Consider the following 16,837-nt stretch of genomic DNA (forward strand, 5'->3'; position numbering starts at 1 on the left):
CTTGTCCTACAGCATCTGCTCTGTGCAAAGCTGCAGGAGTGCCCTGATGGGATCAGTGTCCTGGGGGGCAGGCTCCGCGTACTGCTTCTGTGAACCTAGCCTTGGCACTACGGGCATATTCAGACCCCCTAGAGTGTGGGTATGGGGCTGCTGACTCCCAGCCACCGGGCTCATCTGAGCCTTGGGCCATAGAGGTGGGGGGGGGGGGGATAATGAATGACTGGAGTGTTAAATGGATTTGCCCTGTGTTCTCTCCCCTTCAGCATCTGCAGGAAACCTAGTCTGTGTATCTTCCCCTTTTCCCAGAGCCCTCTCCACTGCAAGGGAACTCAACCTAACCTCCTGGGCCTAGCATGGTAAAGATCCTGTTCTCTGTGAAGGTGTTGGGGGCTGCTCACGGGTCAGAGCCTACCAGTAGGTCCCCCTCCCTGCTGAAGTTACTGGACCCTTTCCAAAAACCTTGCTTCCTGGTGCTGGAGATGCTGCAGTAATCTGCATCCCTCTCTATCTTATGGCTGCTCTGGAGGGGCTGAACTTGGGGACATAACCACTCCCCTGTCCTGTTGCCTGCAGCGACGATGGGGGTGCCATCCAGTTACCTACTAGATATCCCACAGTAAGGTTGGAACAGTCCCAACATTCTCCTTCGGGTTATGGCTGGATGGTACATACTGCTGGGCTGCCCTTCTGAAGAGGAGATAGCCACTCTCGTTCTCTTTCCTATGGGGAAGCTGCCTTTGGGGGGACTTGGATTAGAAAGCCACGTGGTGCTGCTTTTGTACAGAGGCCTGGCATGGGTCCATGCTCCTACAGCTGGGCCTTTCTCACAATAAATTTCAATTGTAGCAGAGATTTGTCCCTGGTGAACTTGTCATTGTCCCTGGGAGAGAATGAATTTCAGGTGCTGGACTAAGGTCAGACCTGCTGGGATGAGCACAGTGAATTGCACTCCTAAATCCTTGGCCTAGAGGGACAGGGACATGGATATGGGTTTGTGCCCTGAGAGAGAGGTGATGGCTAAGAAGCCTGAGACCTGAATGGGTGCCCTTAAGGAGGCCAGGAAGGGGATCAGAGGAGCAGTTAACCTCAGAACTGTGATACCCAGAATCAAAAGGGAAAAATCCATGCATAAAACCTGGCCACCTGAAATGCAGAGATCCCAAAATAAAACTTTTTGGACTGGGGGAGTTGGGCCTTCCCACCTTGAGTCTACAACAGGATTCCCTCCTGGGGGCTGAGTCCGGCAGTCATGTTTTGTAAGAGGGAGGGCTGTGTTACTGCTTTACAGACCTCAGCAAGTTGCCTCTAATGGAATGAGCCTAGAATGACCTTCCAGAGTCAGGCCAGCCAAGTCACAGCACCATGAAATACCCTCTGAGTAACTAGATCTGGGTGTTTCTTTTGGCAAAGAGTACATTTTGGGGGGGCGCCAAAACTATTCATGAATTCAAGTTGGCTGATTTTTTTTTTTTTTTTTAAACACTGAAGTGTTATGGTTTGACATTTTCAAACCAAACTTTACCAAAATTGTTTAAATGAAATGTCATTTTGAACCTTGAGTTTGACCCGGACAAAGGTTTTTTTGTTTTGTTTTTTGTTTTTTTGATGTTTTGTTTTTTGCAAGAAAAAACAAAACAATTCAGTTTCTGTTCAAAATGACCCGAATGTTGTTTTTATTTATTTTTTAGCATGACCACTGAACCGAAAAATTAATGTGCTCGGTTCTGTTAGTAACGGCACTACCTGGAGGGCGGGGTCAAATGAAATAAAGTGTTGGCTTCAGCCCCTCCAAGCAGAACACTGAGGAACTCTTCACAGCAGGCTTGTGGAGAAAGGCTTTAGCAGGATGGGTATGGGGGAAAAATAATGGCAGAATACCAGGCCCAAGAAGGTAGAACTCTGATGCCACCTTGAGAAGGAATCTTGGATGAACCTATGACCAGTTTGCTCTGGTTGCTTGGGGCTATACCAGGGCAATGCAAAACAGCTGGAATGTAAGGGCAAACTGGCCCTTAGTTTGCTACTAGGCAGCTCCAGAACCCTGAGGCACAGTGGTTGTGAACCAAGGAATCTGCCAGTAAAAACTTTTGACGTGCATAGTTCCCCTCCCGTCATGGATTCATTTCTACCATGGCATGCAAATGAGCCTGAGTGGAAGGGTGATGATTGGTTGAGGTACTGCTGAGGTTACAAGGGTCCCAACCGGAGACAATGAATTAGTTCAGTTTATAAACTGTAAAAATGAGATTTCAAGACCTGCAAATTCTTTTAAGATGGTGTTTCAGGCTGATAGTATCTGTTATTGAAGGATGAAAACATTACAAGGATGATAGATCTCAGAGTAGGAGCCGTGTTAGTCTGTATCTGCAAAAAGAATAGGAATAGTTGTGGCACCTTAGAGACTAACAAATTTATTAGAGCATAAGCTTTCGTGAGCTACAGCTCACTTCATCGGATGCATGCAGTGGAAAATACAGTGGGGAGATTTTATATACATAGAGAACGTGAAACAATGGGTGTTTGGGTGTTACCATTGTTTCATGTTCTCTGTGTGTATGTAAAATCTCCCCCCTCTATTTTCCACGGCATGCATCCGATGAAGTGAGCTGTAGCTCACGAAAGCTTACTTATGCGCTAATAAATTTGTGAGTCTCTAAGGTGCCGTAAGTCCTCCTGTTCTTATTACAAGGATGATGTATTCCCCCAAAGCAAGTGTTACAAACACAGAAAAACACTCAAGGAAAAGAACATCAGAGCGGCCAGACTGGGTCAGACCAACGGTCCATCTAGCCCAGTGTCCTGTCTGCCGACTGGGCTGAGCTGTGGAAAGAGCCGGGAAGACGGGACCCAGGGCCTCCCTGCTAGTTTATGTAAAACGTGGGCCCTGATTCTGGGAAGAAGGGTTGCTGCACAGGCCAGGTTCTGACGATCCAGGCCAGGCCACCGCTATCACCAGAGCTTTGGTGGGCGGCTGTTCTCAGAGAGACCCTGGTCCCTGGGCGCGGAGCCCTGCCCAAGCTTCCCAGCTCGGTGCACCCCCAGGGACTGCAGCTTTTTACAGGGTGACCAGACAGCAAACGTGAAAAAGCGGGACGGGGGGGGGGGTAATCGGAGCCGATAGCAGAAAAAGACCCCAAAATTGGGACTGTCCCTATAAAACCGGGGCCTCTGGTGACCCTAGCCCCGTAGGCAGGAGGAGTTCGGAAACCCCTTCCCGGGTGCAGGCTGTCCCTGGGAGGCGGCCGGGACACACGTGTGCTGGCAGAATGGCTCTCCCAGGGCCCACGACTCGGGGCCGCCGGCCCCGGGGGCGGGGCCGTGGCGCGAGGCTCCGCCCCCTCCGTGGCGCACGGCGGCCGGCCCGACTCTTCCCCGTCGCGGGCGCGACTGCCGGGGTTTGCCGCGAGCGGGGAGCCGTAGTGGGCGGGCTGCGCGCGCCGAGGACCCGGAAGCGGCGCGGGAACGGCTGGAGGGAGCAGGTAACGGGCAGGCCCGGCCCGGCCCTCGGGCAGCCGGGGAACCGCCTGGCCCCGCCCCCAGCTGTCCCCGAGCGGGCCGGGCGCCCGGCTGCGGCGGGGAGGGACCCGTGGGAGCGGCGGGGAGGGACCCGGGCCCGGGGGTCCGGCCTCGGCCCCGGCCCCGGCCCCGGCGGGCTGGACGCGAACCGGCCCCGCCGCACCCAGCGAGCGCGCTGCGGGCCGGCGTGGGGGGCAGCCCGGCTGCTCGGGGCGCTGGGGCGAGGCGGGGCTGGGCGGCTCCGGAGCCTGCGGCTGGCGGGGGCGGGGTGAGGGGAGGAGCTGGGGGGGGGCCCAGCCTCCCAGCCCCCCAGCCCCCCAGCCCAAGACCCCAGTTCTCGACACCCGGGCCTGGCTCCCTCCGGCCGCCCATGCGTGGCTGCCGCTAGACCTGTGGCTTTAGCCGGGGGGCTTGAGCTACTTCTGATCTCCCAGCGGCCCCGTTTAAGAATTCGCTGGGACGTGTTTCGCGCTATAGGGCATGGCCACACAGCGGTTTCGAGCCAGCCTTCCACCCTGGGTCGAGACTCAGGCTAGCCGGGCGAGTGCTCTAAAAACAGGAGTGTGGACAGCGCTTTGGAGTTGCAGTATGGGCTGGAGTTGGGCTTCGAAGCCTGGGGCGTGGGGTGGCGGCTCCAGACGGAGAGCTTGGGCTTCAGCACCTGCGCTCCAGCCCAAGCTGCAACTTCAAAGCGCTGTCTACGCTCCTGTTTGTAGAGCACTAAGGTGAGCCCTGTTAGCCAGAGTCTGTGTCCCAGGCTGGGACGCTTGCTCCAAAATGCTGTGTAGACGTACCCATAGTGTTTAAGGCCAGAAGGGGCCACCAGATCATCTAGTCTGGCCTCCTGTAAGTCACAGGCCACCAACAGCACCCAGCACCCGCACATTAAACCCAACAACTGAAATTAGACCAAAGTGTTACCGCTCTCAGGAGACTAAACTATTGAGTGCTCCAGGCAGAGAACAGGAAGGCCTGAGGTGCACCAGTGGCAGGGACTTGGTTAGGTGAGACGTGCCCAGGTGATACGAGCAGGTGACTTGCTCCTCATGCTGCAGAGGAAGGTGAAAAATCCCCAGTGTCTCTGCTAATCTGACCTGGAGGAAATTCCTAAATTGGTAAAGATGCAAAAACTAACCGTAAGAATGTTTTAAGTACATCAGAACCAGGAAAACACCCAGACAGGCAGTGGAGTCACTAGGGCTATGTCTGCATGGGGATAAAAAGCCCGCATCTGGCTCAGGTCAGTTGACTTGAGTTTGGGCTTTGTGGCTGAAAATTGCTGAGTAGATGGTTGGGCTTGGGCAGGAAGCTGAGCTCCGGGACCCTGCAAGAGAGGAGGGTTGTAGAGCTCGGGCTCCAGCCTGAGCCCAAAAATCTATACAGCAATTTTTAGCCCCGTAGCTTGAGCCCCACAAGCCCAAGTCAGCTGACCTGGGCCACCCGTGACTGTGCCGTGAGGCTTTTATCCTCCTGTAAACGTAACCTAGATGACAAAGGTGCTAAAGGAGTGCTCAAGGAAAACGAGGCCGTCATAGAGAAGCTAAATGAATTCACTGCAGAGGAGGTGGGGGGAAATACCAACATCAGAGCTATTAGTTTTGGGTGGCAAATGTGAACTACTGTCCTACACTGTTGTGTCAGAAGAGGTAGTTTTAGAATGAATTGATAAATTAACCTGTAATAAGTCACCAGGACGAGATGGTATTCACCTAAGAGTTCTGAAGGAACTCAAATGTGAAATTGTAAAACTAGTAGCTGTAGTACATAACCTGTCACTGAAAGAAGCATTTTACCACATGACTGGAAGGTCGCTAATGTAATACCAATTTTCAAAAAGGGCTCCAGAGGCAATCCTGGCAGTTACAGGCTGATGAGCCTAAGTTCAGTACCTGGCAGACTGGTTGAAACTATAGTAAAGTACAGAATTATGAGGCCCACAGATGAATAAGACTTGCCGGGGGAGAGTCAACACAGCTTTTGTAAAGGAAAGTCATGCCTCCCAATCTGTTAGAATTCTTTGAGGGTGTCAACAAACATGTGGATAAGGGTGATCTGGTTGATGTAGTGTTCTTGGATATTCAGAAAGCCTTTGAGAAGGTGACACAGATCCACAGGATTGATGCTATGGCCCCAGCTTTGGAACCATCTCTAGGAGGAACCCCTTCAGTGTGTCAGATCCCTAGGGGTCTTGCTCTTCTTCCAGGGTAAGCCAGGCAGCTTACTGAGTTCACACTGAGCTCCCTTCAGCAAGTCCAGCTGAGACAGACTCCTGATGGAGACTTGTCCACTCTGCAGGGATTCATAGATCTTGTCCAGCATTTGCAGTGAGACTCATGCAGCGTTGTCCAAACAGTGGGTTTTATTTGTTAACTGGAACACAGCATAGGAGGTCCTTAGAGTAGTCTAGAGAGGTGAAGGTTCAAGCATAGGCCATTCTGGTTAGCCCAGAGCCTGAGCAAGCTGAAGTGAACAGCTTAGTGCAAGCTCTGCCTGTTCCTCTGTCTGATCTCCTTCATCAGCTTCCAGCTGAGAGCTCTGACTCCTTCCAGGAGCCAACTTGTATTCCCCATCTCATACCTCTCCTGTCCTTTTATCTCAAGCTGGGGGATTGTTCAGCTTCCCTAAGGAGAGGCGGGGAAGTCCACATCCCTCCCGGTCATTATTTGCTAGGTGTCAATGTCCTGAAGATTGGATTTGCCATTGTCTTCTCAGATGCTCCACTGATACGGGGATTAAGACCCAGACAGCTAGTTGACACCCACATCTCTGTCTCTTAGCTTGCCCCTAAGACAAACAGTTCTTTCTTTCCGCTGGGTAACAATGCAACATATAGAGGAAACTGAGGCAAACACAGGGGTCATAAAAATATTACATAAAATTCCCACGTCGTCACACACAGTCCCTCACCAAAGTCTCTTCAGCAAAGTAAGGATCATGGGATAAGAAGGAATGTCCTCTCATGGATCAGTAGCTGGTTAAAAGATAGGAAACAAAGAGCAGGAATAAGTGTTCACTTTTCATAATGGAGAAAAGTAAACCGCAGGGTTCCCTAAGGATCTATTCTGGGACCTGTGGTGTTCAATTAATGATCTGAAAAACGGAGTGAACGGTGAAGTGGAAAAGTTTACAGATGATACAACATTACTTAAGATAGTTAAGTCCAGAGCTGACTGTGAAGACTTAGGTCGGGTCTTGTCTACATTATAGAATTAAGTCCACGTAAGTTATGTCGATGGTCATATGCCGGTTTAATTACATCGGTTGTGCACATACACGCAATGCTCCTTGTGTTGGCAGAGTGCATCCACAGTTGGCGCTCTTGCATCGACAGAGAGAGTGTTGCATCGTGGGTAGCTATCCCACTGTGCAATTCACCACCCTTTGCCACTGGGAGATCTGGGAACGGATCGCAGTGCATGATGGCAGCATGCTCACCGTTCCATGATGCAGTTCTTTCTGTCCCATCATTCCATGGGGTTCCGACTTCGTTTTGTGCCATTTTTGAACAGCCCCGGTAAACTGTGCACTCACCATCTCTTCCTGAAAGCCGAACTGCTGACCAGTCTGGTGATGAGCATTGTGAACACAGTGTGGCTGGTCCTGCAGTATTTCATGAGTTGGGAAACAGAAAGTGAATCTGTTTCCTGCCCTGCTGTGTGCAATGTAAGGAAGTAATTTAAGATCGCTACTGGCATTCATGGAGCAGCTGCACATGGTGGACCATCGGTACTGGGCTCGGGAAACAAGCAGGGGGTGGTGTGATTGCATCATGAAGAATGTATGAGATGAGCAGTGGCTGCAAAACTTTTGGATGCACCAAGCCACCTTCCTGGAACTGTGCGTGGAGCTCATCCTCACAATGGAAAAGCGAGTGGTGATTGCAAATCCAAACTGCTACCAGTCAGTTGCAAATCAGTTTGCAGTTGGAAGGTCCACTGTGGGGTTTGTGATGATGCAAGTGTGCAGGGCCATTAATCACCACCTGCTATGAAGGATTGTGACTCTGGGTAACGTGCAGGAAATAATTTATGGCTTTGCAGCAATGGCATTCCCTAACTGTGGCAGGGTGATAGATGGCACGGATCATAGAATCATAGAATATCAGGGTTGGAAGGGACCTCAGGAGGTCATCTAGTCCAACCCCCTGCTCAAAGCAGGACCAATCCCCAATTTTTGCCCCAGATCCCTAAATGGCCCCCTCAAGGATTGAACTCACAACCCTGGGTTTAGCAGGCCAACGCTCAAACCACTGAGCTATCCCTCCCCCCAGAAATGATATCACAGTTTGGCCCCAGATCATCTTGTGATGGAGTACATCAACTGAAAGGGCTACTTCTCCATAGTTTTGAGGGTGCTGATGGATCACTGGGGCCATTTCACTGACATGAGTGCGGGTTGATCAGGGATAGTTCATGATGCATGCATGTTTAGGAACACTGGACTGTATGGAAAGCTGCACGCTGGGATTTTCTTTTCAGACCAGAAGATTCCAGTGGGGGATGTGGAAATGCCCATAGTGATGCGGGAGACCCCACCTACCCCTTTGCTCCCGTGGCTCATGAAGCCGTACACCAGCAACTTAGACAGCAGCAAGGAGCACTTCAACAACAGGCTCAGCAGGTGCCGAATAATGGATAAATGTGCCTTTGACAGATTAAAAGGTTGCTGGCCCTGCCTTTTTGGCAGGTTAGACCTCAGTGAGGAAAATATTCCCACAGTCATAGCAGCCTGCTGTACATTTGCAAAGTGAAGGGGGGAAAAGTTTCCCCAAGAGTGGAGTGCTGAGGTGAATCAGCTGGCTGCTGGTTTTGAGCAGCCAGGTACCAGGGCAATTAGAGGGGCTCAGTGGGGGGCTATTTGAATTAGGGAGGCTTTGAAGGAGCATTTTGACAATGAGCCCAAGTAATGTGTCTTTATGTGATGCATTGATGCAATGTTTACTTGCCACCTTGAATGACCCCTGTAATTCTTGATTCCTGAGGTTTAATTACAGTGAGCAAATGTTCCTGCCTATAGCTACTGTGTTTGAATTCTAGTAGCAACCACCATGTGCATAACACAAATAAAGACTCATTTTGTTTCAAAGACTACACTTTAATTAAAGGATAAAACACTTTTTTTTTTGCAAACAGGGGACATGACAATGAGGAATGTTCTCTCAGTTTAGGCTCTCACAACTGTGTGTAACTCAATCTTTCACCATAAAACCAGTCTCTAGGGGTGGATTGCAAGGGTTACTGCGATGGAATGGGAACATGCGAGGAATGTGTTGGGGGAGTTTGGGCAGGGCATGGAACAGTGTTCTGTATTGATTGCAGGAGGGGTCGTGCACGGATGTGCTCAGACTGCAGCGCTATGAGGGACTTGAGTATCTCTGTCTGACCCTCCGGTAGCTTTATCATTTGCTCCTGTCCATCTATCATCTGCTACTGCTCCTGTCTCCTTTCCAGGCTTTCCAGCCTGAGTTTTTCATTAACTGTCTACCGCCATGCTCTAGTTTCACTAAGTGCTGTGTCTATTGACTGCAGCACATCTCTAAACATATCCACCTTACTCTTCCTGGTTCACCTCCTTATCTGACAGAGGTGCTCCTCTGGTGTGTCGGAGTTGGTCCTCAAGGGCACATCAGAAGAAGCCAAAGAAACACTGGACAGAGACAGTATTGTGAGTGCACTCACAGCTATGAATCACAAAGGTCACATACACCTCTTTCTTACTGTCTCTTGGCTAGTACACAGCTCGGCGAGAATCCCAAATATGGTGAGTTTTGGAAGGGAGAACAGGCAAGAAGGTACAAAGGGTCTGTGTGGTTTGCAAAGAGGGTCACTACGCGTGCCTAGGTCACTACGCGTGTCAATTCTGAATATTGACACCCTTTTCCACAGGCTGGGGTAATCGAACCCGATATCTCACTCTTGAGGGTAACCTAGGAGGCAAGGTTGCATCTCCTGCATGCGTGTGGCTTCAGACCATCTCTGTATGCTGGTTGCCTGTGAGCTGCTTTGGTCCGTGCAGAAATAATTGCTGGGTGGCGTGGCAAAGTTTCCTACAGTGGGAGAAGAAACAAGACAGCTCTACCAAGCAATCTTTGGCAGAGGATTACAGAGTACTATTCAAAAGTTTCCTAGAGGTTTCTATGGAGGATTTCTGGGACATCCCAGTGTATATTAACAAACTTTTCTACTGGTCCCCACTGTGTAGCTGCATAGGCTCTGTTGTTAATTTCTCCCCCTTATCCCTCTTCTACCGTATAACAAAGTAAATGTTTCCTATCATTGTGCAGTATCAAAGCAAAATGCGTGCTACCAGAGCTTGCCTATCCTTCATGCACGCCAGATCCGGAGTGCTGGAACTGGCTAGATCCCTCTGGAGTCAAAAATAGGCCCTGCTTTGCCACGCCACCAGATGACCCTGTCACACGTCCCACACCCTCCTCCAACTCCACTTCCTCATCCACCACTTCTTCCTCAGGGCTAACTTCACTGGCTGTTGCCTCCAGTCCCCCCGAAGCATCCCCAGGGGTTGTGGCAGTGGTGTTGCCACCAAGGATGGCGTGCAGCTTCTTGCAGAAGCAGCATGTCTTCGGTGCTACACCAGAGTGAGGGTTGGCCTCCCTTGCCTTGATCTTAGCACAGCATTGCTGCATGTCCCTTCTCCTGTATGCCACAAGCAATCTGCCTATAGCTATCAAAGTTCCTACAGCTGGAGCGAGGCTGCGACTGCACAGCGTCCTCTCCCGCAGACCCAACTGCTGCGGGGTAGCCCATGCGGCAGCGCGTCTGTTGCGGAAAGCTGGCATGGTCAGCTGGGAAGGTGCTGAGTGAACAGTCCATGCCGAGCGAACAGGAAGAGGAATTTCAAAAATTCCCGGCCCTTTAAATGGGGGAGGAGGTCATGCCTGTGTACCTTCAAGGCAGTGGAATTCAAAGTGCTGACCAGAGCGGTCATGCTGGGCATTGTGACACCTCCTAGAGGCCAATTAGGACGACATAAGCAAGTGCAGTGTCTACACTGACACTGCGTCGCTCCAACTATGTCACAAAAGGCTCTGTGTCGTTCGTTGAGGTGGTTTTATTTTGTCAGCGTAGCAGGGGATTTACTTTGGCGGGAGGAGCATTTCAATATGTACACCTCCACTGTTAATGCTGACAAAACTGTGTCATGTAGACAAGGCCTCACAGGGGGATCTCACAAAACTGGGTAACTGGGTAACGAAATGGCAGATGAAATTCAACACTGATAAGTGCAAAGTAATGCACACTGGAAAAAATAATCCCGACTATACCTATAAAATGATGGGTTCTAAATTAGCTGTTACCACTCAATGAGAACTTGTAGTCCTCATGGCTAGCTCTCTAAAAGCTACAGCTTAACGCACAGCAGCGGTCAAAAAGGCTAACAGAGCATCAGGAACTATTAGAGAAGGGATAGAAAATATAATAGTGACACTATATAAATCCATGGTAAGCCTCCACCTTGAATACCGTGTCCAGTTCTGGTCGCCCCCTCTCAAAAAGGATATGGTGGAACTGGAAAAGGTTCAGAGAAGGGGAACAAAGATGATCAAGGATACGGAAAGGCTTCTGTACAAGGAGAGACTAAAAAGATGAGGGCTGGTCCATTTAGAAAAGAAACAAGAAGGGATGTGAGGTCTATAAATCACGAATGGAGTGGAGACAGTGGATAGAGACGCATAATTTGCCCTTTCCCACAATACAAAAACCAGGGGTCACATGGTGAAATTAATAGGCACCAGGTGTAATACAAACAAGAGGAAATACTGAAGCTCTAGTACTGATCACTGTCAGCGACAGGGTACTGGGCTAGATGGACCATTGGTCTGATCCATATGGCCATTCTTATGTTCCTTCCTGACCCTCATAGGTAAGGCTAAGTAAAAGTCACAGGCAAAAAACCAAAAATTAACGGAAGCCTGTGACCTGTCCGTGGCTTTTACTAAGAATAACTCTGACAAAATGGGGAGGGAGGGGGGGTCTAGCGCCCACCGCTGCTGCAGCCCCGGGATCCTCCCCGCCGCCTGCAACGGCTCAGAGCTCCAGGGTCTGGGGCTGGGAGCTCTGGGGTTCACCTGCGGCAGCTAGCAGCTGGAGCCCACTGCCCACAGTGGCTGGGAACTCTGTGGTCCGCCCGCTGCCCCAGGGTCGAATCGGAAAATGTCATGGAGGTCTCTGGAAATCAGAGCCCTGGCCCACCCCAGCCAATATCCTGTTGTTAGATGTGAACCGACCCTGCCTCTAGCCTGTATAACCCAATGAATATTTGGCCTCAATCCTGTGGACGTGTATGCCCTGCTTAGCTTTCCTGCTGCGAGCAGCCAGTGGTAGTACTCACATGCACAAGTGTTTGTAGGGCTGGAGTAGCTGCAGAGCGAGGCTCTTGCACCAGTGGGAGAGGCAGAAGACAGTGGCATAAGATGAGGGAGGGAGGAGAGGACTACAGGGAGCTGAGGTCTGTGAGTCCAGCTGGGATGAGGGCTGGAGGGAATTACACACAGGAGGATGGTTCTGAACCAAAGCCGGGAGCAGAGGGGAGGCAGAGGAGGCTGTGAATGATGAGTGTGATATAGTCGTGCTTTCCTGCATGGGAGGGTGAGGCTTTGGCCATGGTACACTTGGGCAATAATGCAGAGATGGTGACGTACCTAAGGCGACACAGTGAGTCGGTGGCAGGGCTGGGGGCAGAACCCAGTCTCCTAAGTCTCAGGCCAGTGCCCTGTCCATTTGACTGTGCTGCTCCCTGTGGGATGGGCTAGCTGGGCTTTTCCATCCACCGGGATGGCTTTGCCAGGGATCTGGCACCCTCTGGCTCCCCCAGTAACCCAGGGCTGGGCCCCAGGTTCATAGGAGGTTTAGGTTTGCATGTGGAGCTCTTGCTCATCTCCTGGCGGGGATGTTGCCTACAGAGCTCTGATCTGGGGTGCAGAATGCCAGGAGGCCTGACATGCAGAGATCTCCATCTCTAGCTCCCTCTCCTACCAGCTGGGTCCCAGAGGCTCTTCCCTGGAGGGCTCTCAACTGGGGTTCCTAGGTAGCTCATAACCTGCTCCTGCCTCTCTCTCTGTCTCTGCGCAGACGTTCCCCGTCATGGTGGGCGAGAGGAGGAACGGAAACCTGCTCGTGCACCTGGGGCCCAAGCTGCAGGCCCACCCCGAGGAGCTGATCCGGCAGCGCCGGGGCCACGATGGCCACACCGAGTACCTGATTCGCTGGAGCATCCTCAGCTTGGAGGAGGCCCCAGGGAGCAGCACCAATGCCTCTTCGGCGGAGAGCAAAGCGGAGAACATCCTGATGTGGATGTCGGCAGAGGAGGTTTATGCCAACTGCCCAACGCTGCTGGGCAAGAGGAAGCCCGAGGGGCAACGGGTGAAGGAAGAGAAGGCACCCAGCACGTTCCCTCCGGACGTCACGCTGGACGAGGCCTCACTGCTGGAGATGAAGGCTGACGTCAGGAACCTGGTGCAGCGGGCTGGCCGGCAGATGGCTGGGCCCACGGGCCCGGAGTCCTCCATCCTCAACACCATCCACGTGCTGAGCGCCTACGCCAGCATTGGCTCGCTGACGGGCGTCTTCAAGGAGACCGGGGCCCTGGACCTGCTGATGAAGATGCTGTGTAATGAGGAGAAGCAAATCCGCCGCAGTGCCGGCAAGATGCTGAGGGCCCTGGCTTCCCACGATGCAGGTGAGATCTCCTGGCGAGGAGCCCCAGAGAAGGGCTGGGCCAGGCCCAGCTGCTGAGCATGGTGTACTGGGGGGATCCTGGAGCTTATGTAGGGCCCTTTCCAAACAGCTAAGGGACTCGGAACTGGGGTCAAGTCCCTCTGTGTACGGGACTGAGCCACCTCCTCCAACCAGGTCCCTGGGCAGTCCTGGCCCGAGTGCGGGCACTATGCATGCTGTTCCACTTTGCTGCATGGATGGCTATGCCCAGATGCCCCTTCCTCGGGAGCCTGCAGTCTGATGGTACCAGCTGGTGCAGTACAGAGCTGTGCTCGCTGCCTAGAGCGGCTCACAACCGAGAGTGCCAGCCTCAGGGCACTGTCAGAAAGCAGGGCAGACGCCCCAGACCAGCGGTATGTTCTGTAATTAGAAACAAGCATGAACTCTTCAGCTACTCTGACAGTCTTACTGGGGAGTCACAGACAGGCCCCTCGGGCACTCCAGCAAACTAGGCTGAGTGAGAGTCACTTTACACTGAAAATCACAATATTCGGGTCATTCCCAGTCCCAAAGGACCAGTCCCTTACCCAGGTCAGTTGTACCTCAGATTTCAAACCCAAGACAGTGCCTGTAGCCAATCCTGTAATAAACTGACTAAAGATTTATTAACTAAGAAGAGAAATGAGGGTTATTTTCAAGGATAAAACAGGAAACATGCGCACAAATGAGTTACAGTCTTAGATTTAAGAAGGTACTATCAGGTTCTGTAATAAGTAGCTCTGTGTGTCCTTTACGGCTGACCCAGGCCAAGTGGCATGGGAATCTCTTGCTCATGTTTAAGAATCTTTGCCCCCCCGAGTCCGGACAGCAAGAAGATCTCAGTTTCTCCTTGTCAGGGATTTTTATCCACTTTCCTTGCCCCAGAATTCACACTCATGGGATGAGTTCATGCGCAGGTCTCCCCTTCCTGGAGGGAGCGAGGCATTCAGTTAACAAGGTCTCTGTCCTTGGATGGTACACACTGCCTCGCTTGCCATCAGTGGGCCACCTCAGGTGCAGGACAAGCACTTTCCCTGAATTACTGCTGCCTTTCCTGCTTGATGAGTTACACAAGTACAGAGGTTTGCAATGCGAACACTCAATACAGCGTCATACCACGGGCTACAGAGATTGTAAGTGAAATCAATACATGCAGCATCCTACAGGATTCATAAGGTCTAGGCATCAAACACATAATTACAACTCTACTATTCATCTTAACAAGGCTAATGCTCAGGTGAGCCAGACCAGTTTCCAGCTCTGTATTTGTCAGTGTTCAGTGAGGCTGGGGCCTTGGCATGAGCTGGCATCTGGTCTGCCAGCATCTCACTCACCTGGACAGCCCAGCTCAGGCCAATCTCTGTAGCTGGAATGGAACTGGGTCGTCTTCAGGTGTACTGGGAAGGGGATGGCAGCTGGTGTTTGGCCCTGCCCATGTGTACAGTGGTGCCTCCTTGGCTTTGTACATGAGCCCCCTGTTCTGAGGGGGGCATACTGCAGTCTCTGGCTATTGTCTCCTGCTTGCCTCTCCTGGGCAATATGAGCAGCACTGGGTTTTGAGACAGTGGAATATGGGTCGAGCCAGAGACCCTGCAGGTTGGGTACATCTGAGAAACATCTCTGGGATCCCAGCCCTTGGTTTCCTCTCTGGGAGCTTCCACTGGGGGGCTGGGAGAAATGGAGAGAGGACGGGGCGCGGGTGCTGCGAAGATTGAGATGCTCCTGAGGGGTAGGTGGGAGGGAAAGCATTCAGCTGGTGTGTGTCGCGGCTGCAGGGAGTCGGGCCTACGTTCTCCTGTCCCTGAGCCAGCAGGACGGCATTGAGCAACACATGGACTTCGACAGTCGCTACACCCTCCTGGAGCTGTTTGCGGAGACCACGTCCTCCGAAGAACACTGCATGTCCTTCGAGGGGATCCACCTGCCCCAGGTACCCGCAGGGCTGGCTAGCTTGGGAGGAGGGACACAGGAGCAGGGGGCTTCACTGGGTGGAGGCTTGGAGCCTGTCTGGTATGGAGATGGACGGTGTGGTGACAGGATAGAGCTCAGAGGCCTATTGGGGTTGGGAGGGATGGCTCAGGATGGCTCAGCGTGGGCAGGATGAGGGGAGGTTGTGGGGAGGGTTGGATCAGAGGCCTGTTAGGGATGGGGGAGGGGAGGGTTGGCTCAGGATGGACAGAATGTGGGGAGGGTTGGCTCAGGGTGGATGGGCAGGCTGGTGGAGGCCTGTTGGGGGTGGGTGGCGATGCCCCAGGACGGCCAGGCGGCCTATCCAGGACAGGGGGGCAAGTGGGGGTGGCTCAGGGTGGGCAGGACGGGGGAGAGGGTTGGTAGAATGCCAGGGGGTAGGTGGCGATGCCCCAGGATGGGTGGGCAGGCAGGGGTGGGGGTGGCTCGGGGTGGGCAGGCTGGTGGAAGCCTGTTAGGAGCGGGTAGCAATGCCCCAGCATGGCCAGGTGGCCTATCCAGGGTGGGTGTGGGTGGCTCAGGGCAGGCCGGGGGTCTGGCTGGGGAGCTCTCGTACCGTGGCTCTGGCGTGTCTGTTGCAGATCCCCGGGAAGCTGCTGTTCTCGCTGGTGAAGCGGTATCTGTGCGTCACCTCTCTCGTGGACAAGCTCAACAGCAGCACGGAGCTGGGCGGGGAGCGGCAGGACTACGCCGTGCCCTGCGCCCACGTCGGGGAGAGGAGCCGCATGCAGCGGGAGTTCGAGTTCAGCATGGCCATGGCCAATCTCATCTCCGAGCTGGTGCGGGTGATGGGCTGGGACCGCAGCCAGAGGATGGAGCTGCTGTCCCTGCAGGAGGGGCAGCCGCGGGTCGTCCGCTCCATCTTCCAGCCCAAGGCTCCCGCCTGCGCCGCTGTCCAGGTGGCCTCCTGCCCACCCCAGAAAGAAGCCAGTGCCTTCAAGACGCGCTCTGCCTTCCCGAGCCGCAGCAGCTATGTGGAGTACGTGCAGGGGAACTTGGTGCGGGGCATGCGGGTGCGCATGCTGGAGGACTACGAGCAGGTCAGCGCTGGGGATGAGGGCGAGTTCCGCCAGAGCAACGATGGCACGCCGCCCGTCCAGGTACTCCCGCTGGCAGAGGGGTGGGGCTGGGCCAGGGATGGTGGACACCTGTCCCGGTGTCGGGGGGAGCCTCTCTTGGCCTGAAGCTTTCTGGTGCCTGGCTGCGTCCCGTCCCTATGTGGGTATGGAGAGCGCCGCTGGTTCTGGAGGAGGTCTTCGGCTTTCCTGCTGGCTTGAGGGGTTCTGTGGGCCCAGCTGCTCCTCCTGGGTTGTGGGCAAGCTGCCTGCAGTAACCGGCTTTGTTGGGCTCCCGCCCAGGTTTACTGGCAGGCACTGGGCCGCACCTACTGGGTACACTGGCACATGGTGGAGATTGTCAGTTCGTCTAGCCAGGCGGAGCGGGAGGCCCAGGGAAAGGTGTCCAGCCTGACGAAGAACCTGAAACTGACCACTGGTGAGTGCATGCCACTGTGTGGTGTGGGGGGCTTGCTGGGCTGAGCCCTCTGCTCTGCACATGCTGGGCTGGGGCTAGCAGGGCCTCGTCTTACCTGGACCTCAAGCTGTTCCTGGGAAGTGGAGAGCTCGGGCCATCTGGCC

General features: G+C 53.3%; 1 protein-coding gene across 1 annotated transcript in view; it reads left to right on the forward strand.

Annotated features, from left to right (window-relative positions):
• The first annotated feature begins 3,346 nt into the window (after positions 1-3,346).
• The window catches only part of CUL7 (cullin 7), a 37,130-nt gene continuing 23,639 nt past the window's right edge, over positions 3,347-16,837 (forward strand). The window contains exons 1-5 of the mRNA XM_084623118.1: positions 3,347-3,479; positions 12,609-13,215; positions 15,008-15,162; positions 15,782-16,300; positions 16,559-16,694. Of these exons, the coding sequence (XP_084479244.1) occupies positions 12,621-13,215; positions 15,008-15,162; positions 15,782-16,300; positions 16,559-16,694 (1,405 nt within the window). The 5' untranslated portion in view covers positions 3,347-3,479; positions 12,609-12,620. The remainder of the gene's footprint in view (positions 3,480-12,608; positions 13,216-15,007; positions 15,163-15,781; positions 16,301-16,558; positions 16,695-16,837) is intronic.

This window comes from Lepidochelys olivacea (genome assembly GCF_965140295.1).
Source record: "Lepidochelys olivacea isolate rLepOli2 genome assembly, chromosome: 3".
Lineage (NCBI taxonomy): Eukaryota > Metazoa > Chordata > Testudines > Cheloniidae > Lepidochelys > Lepidochelys olivacea.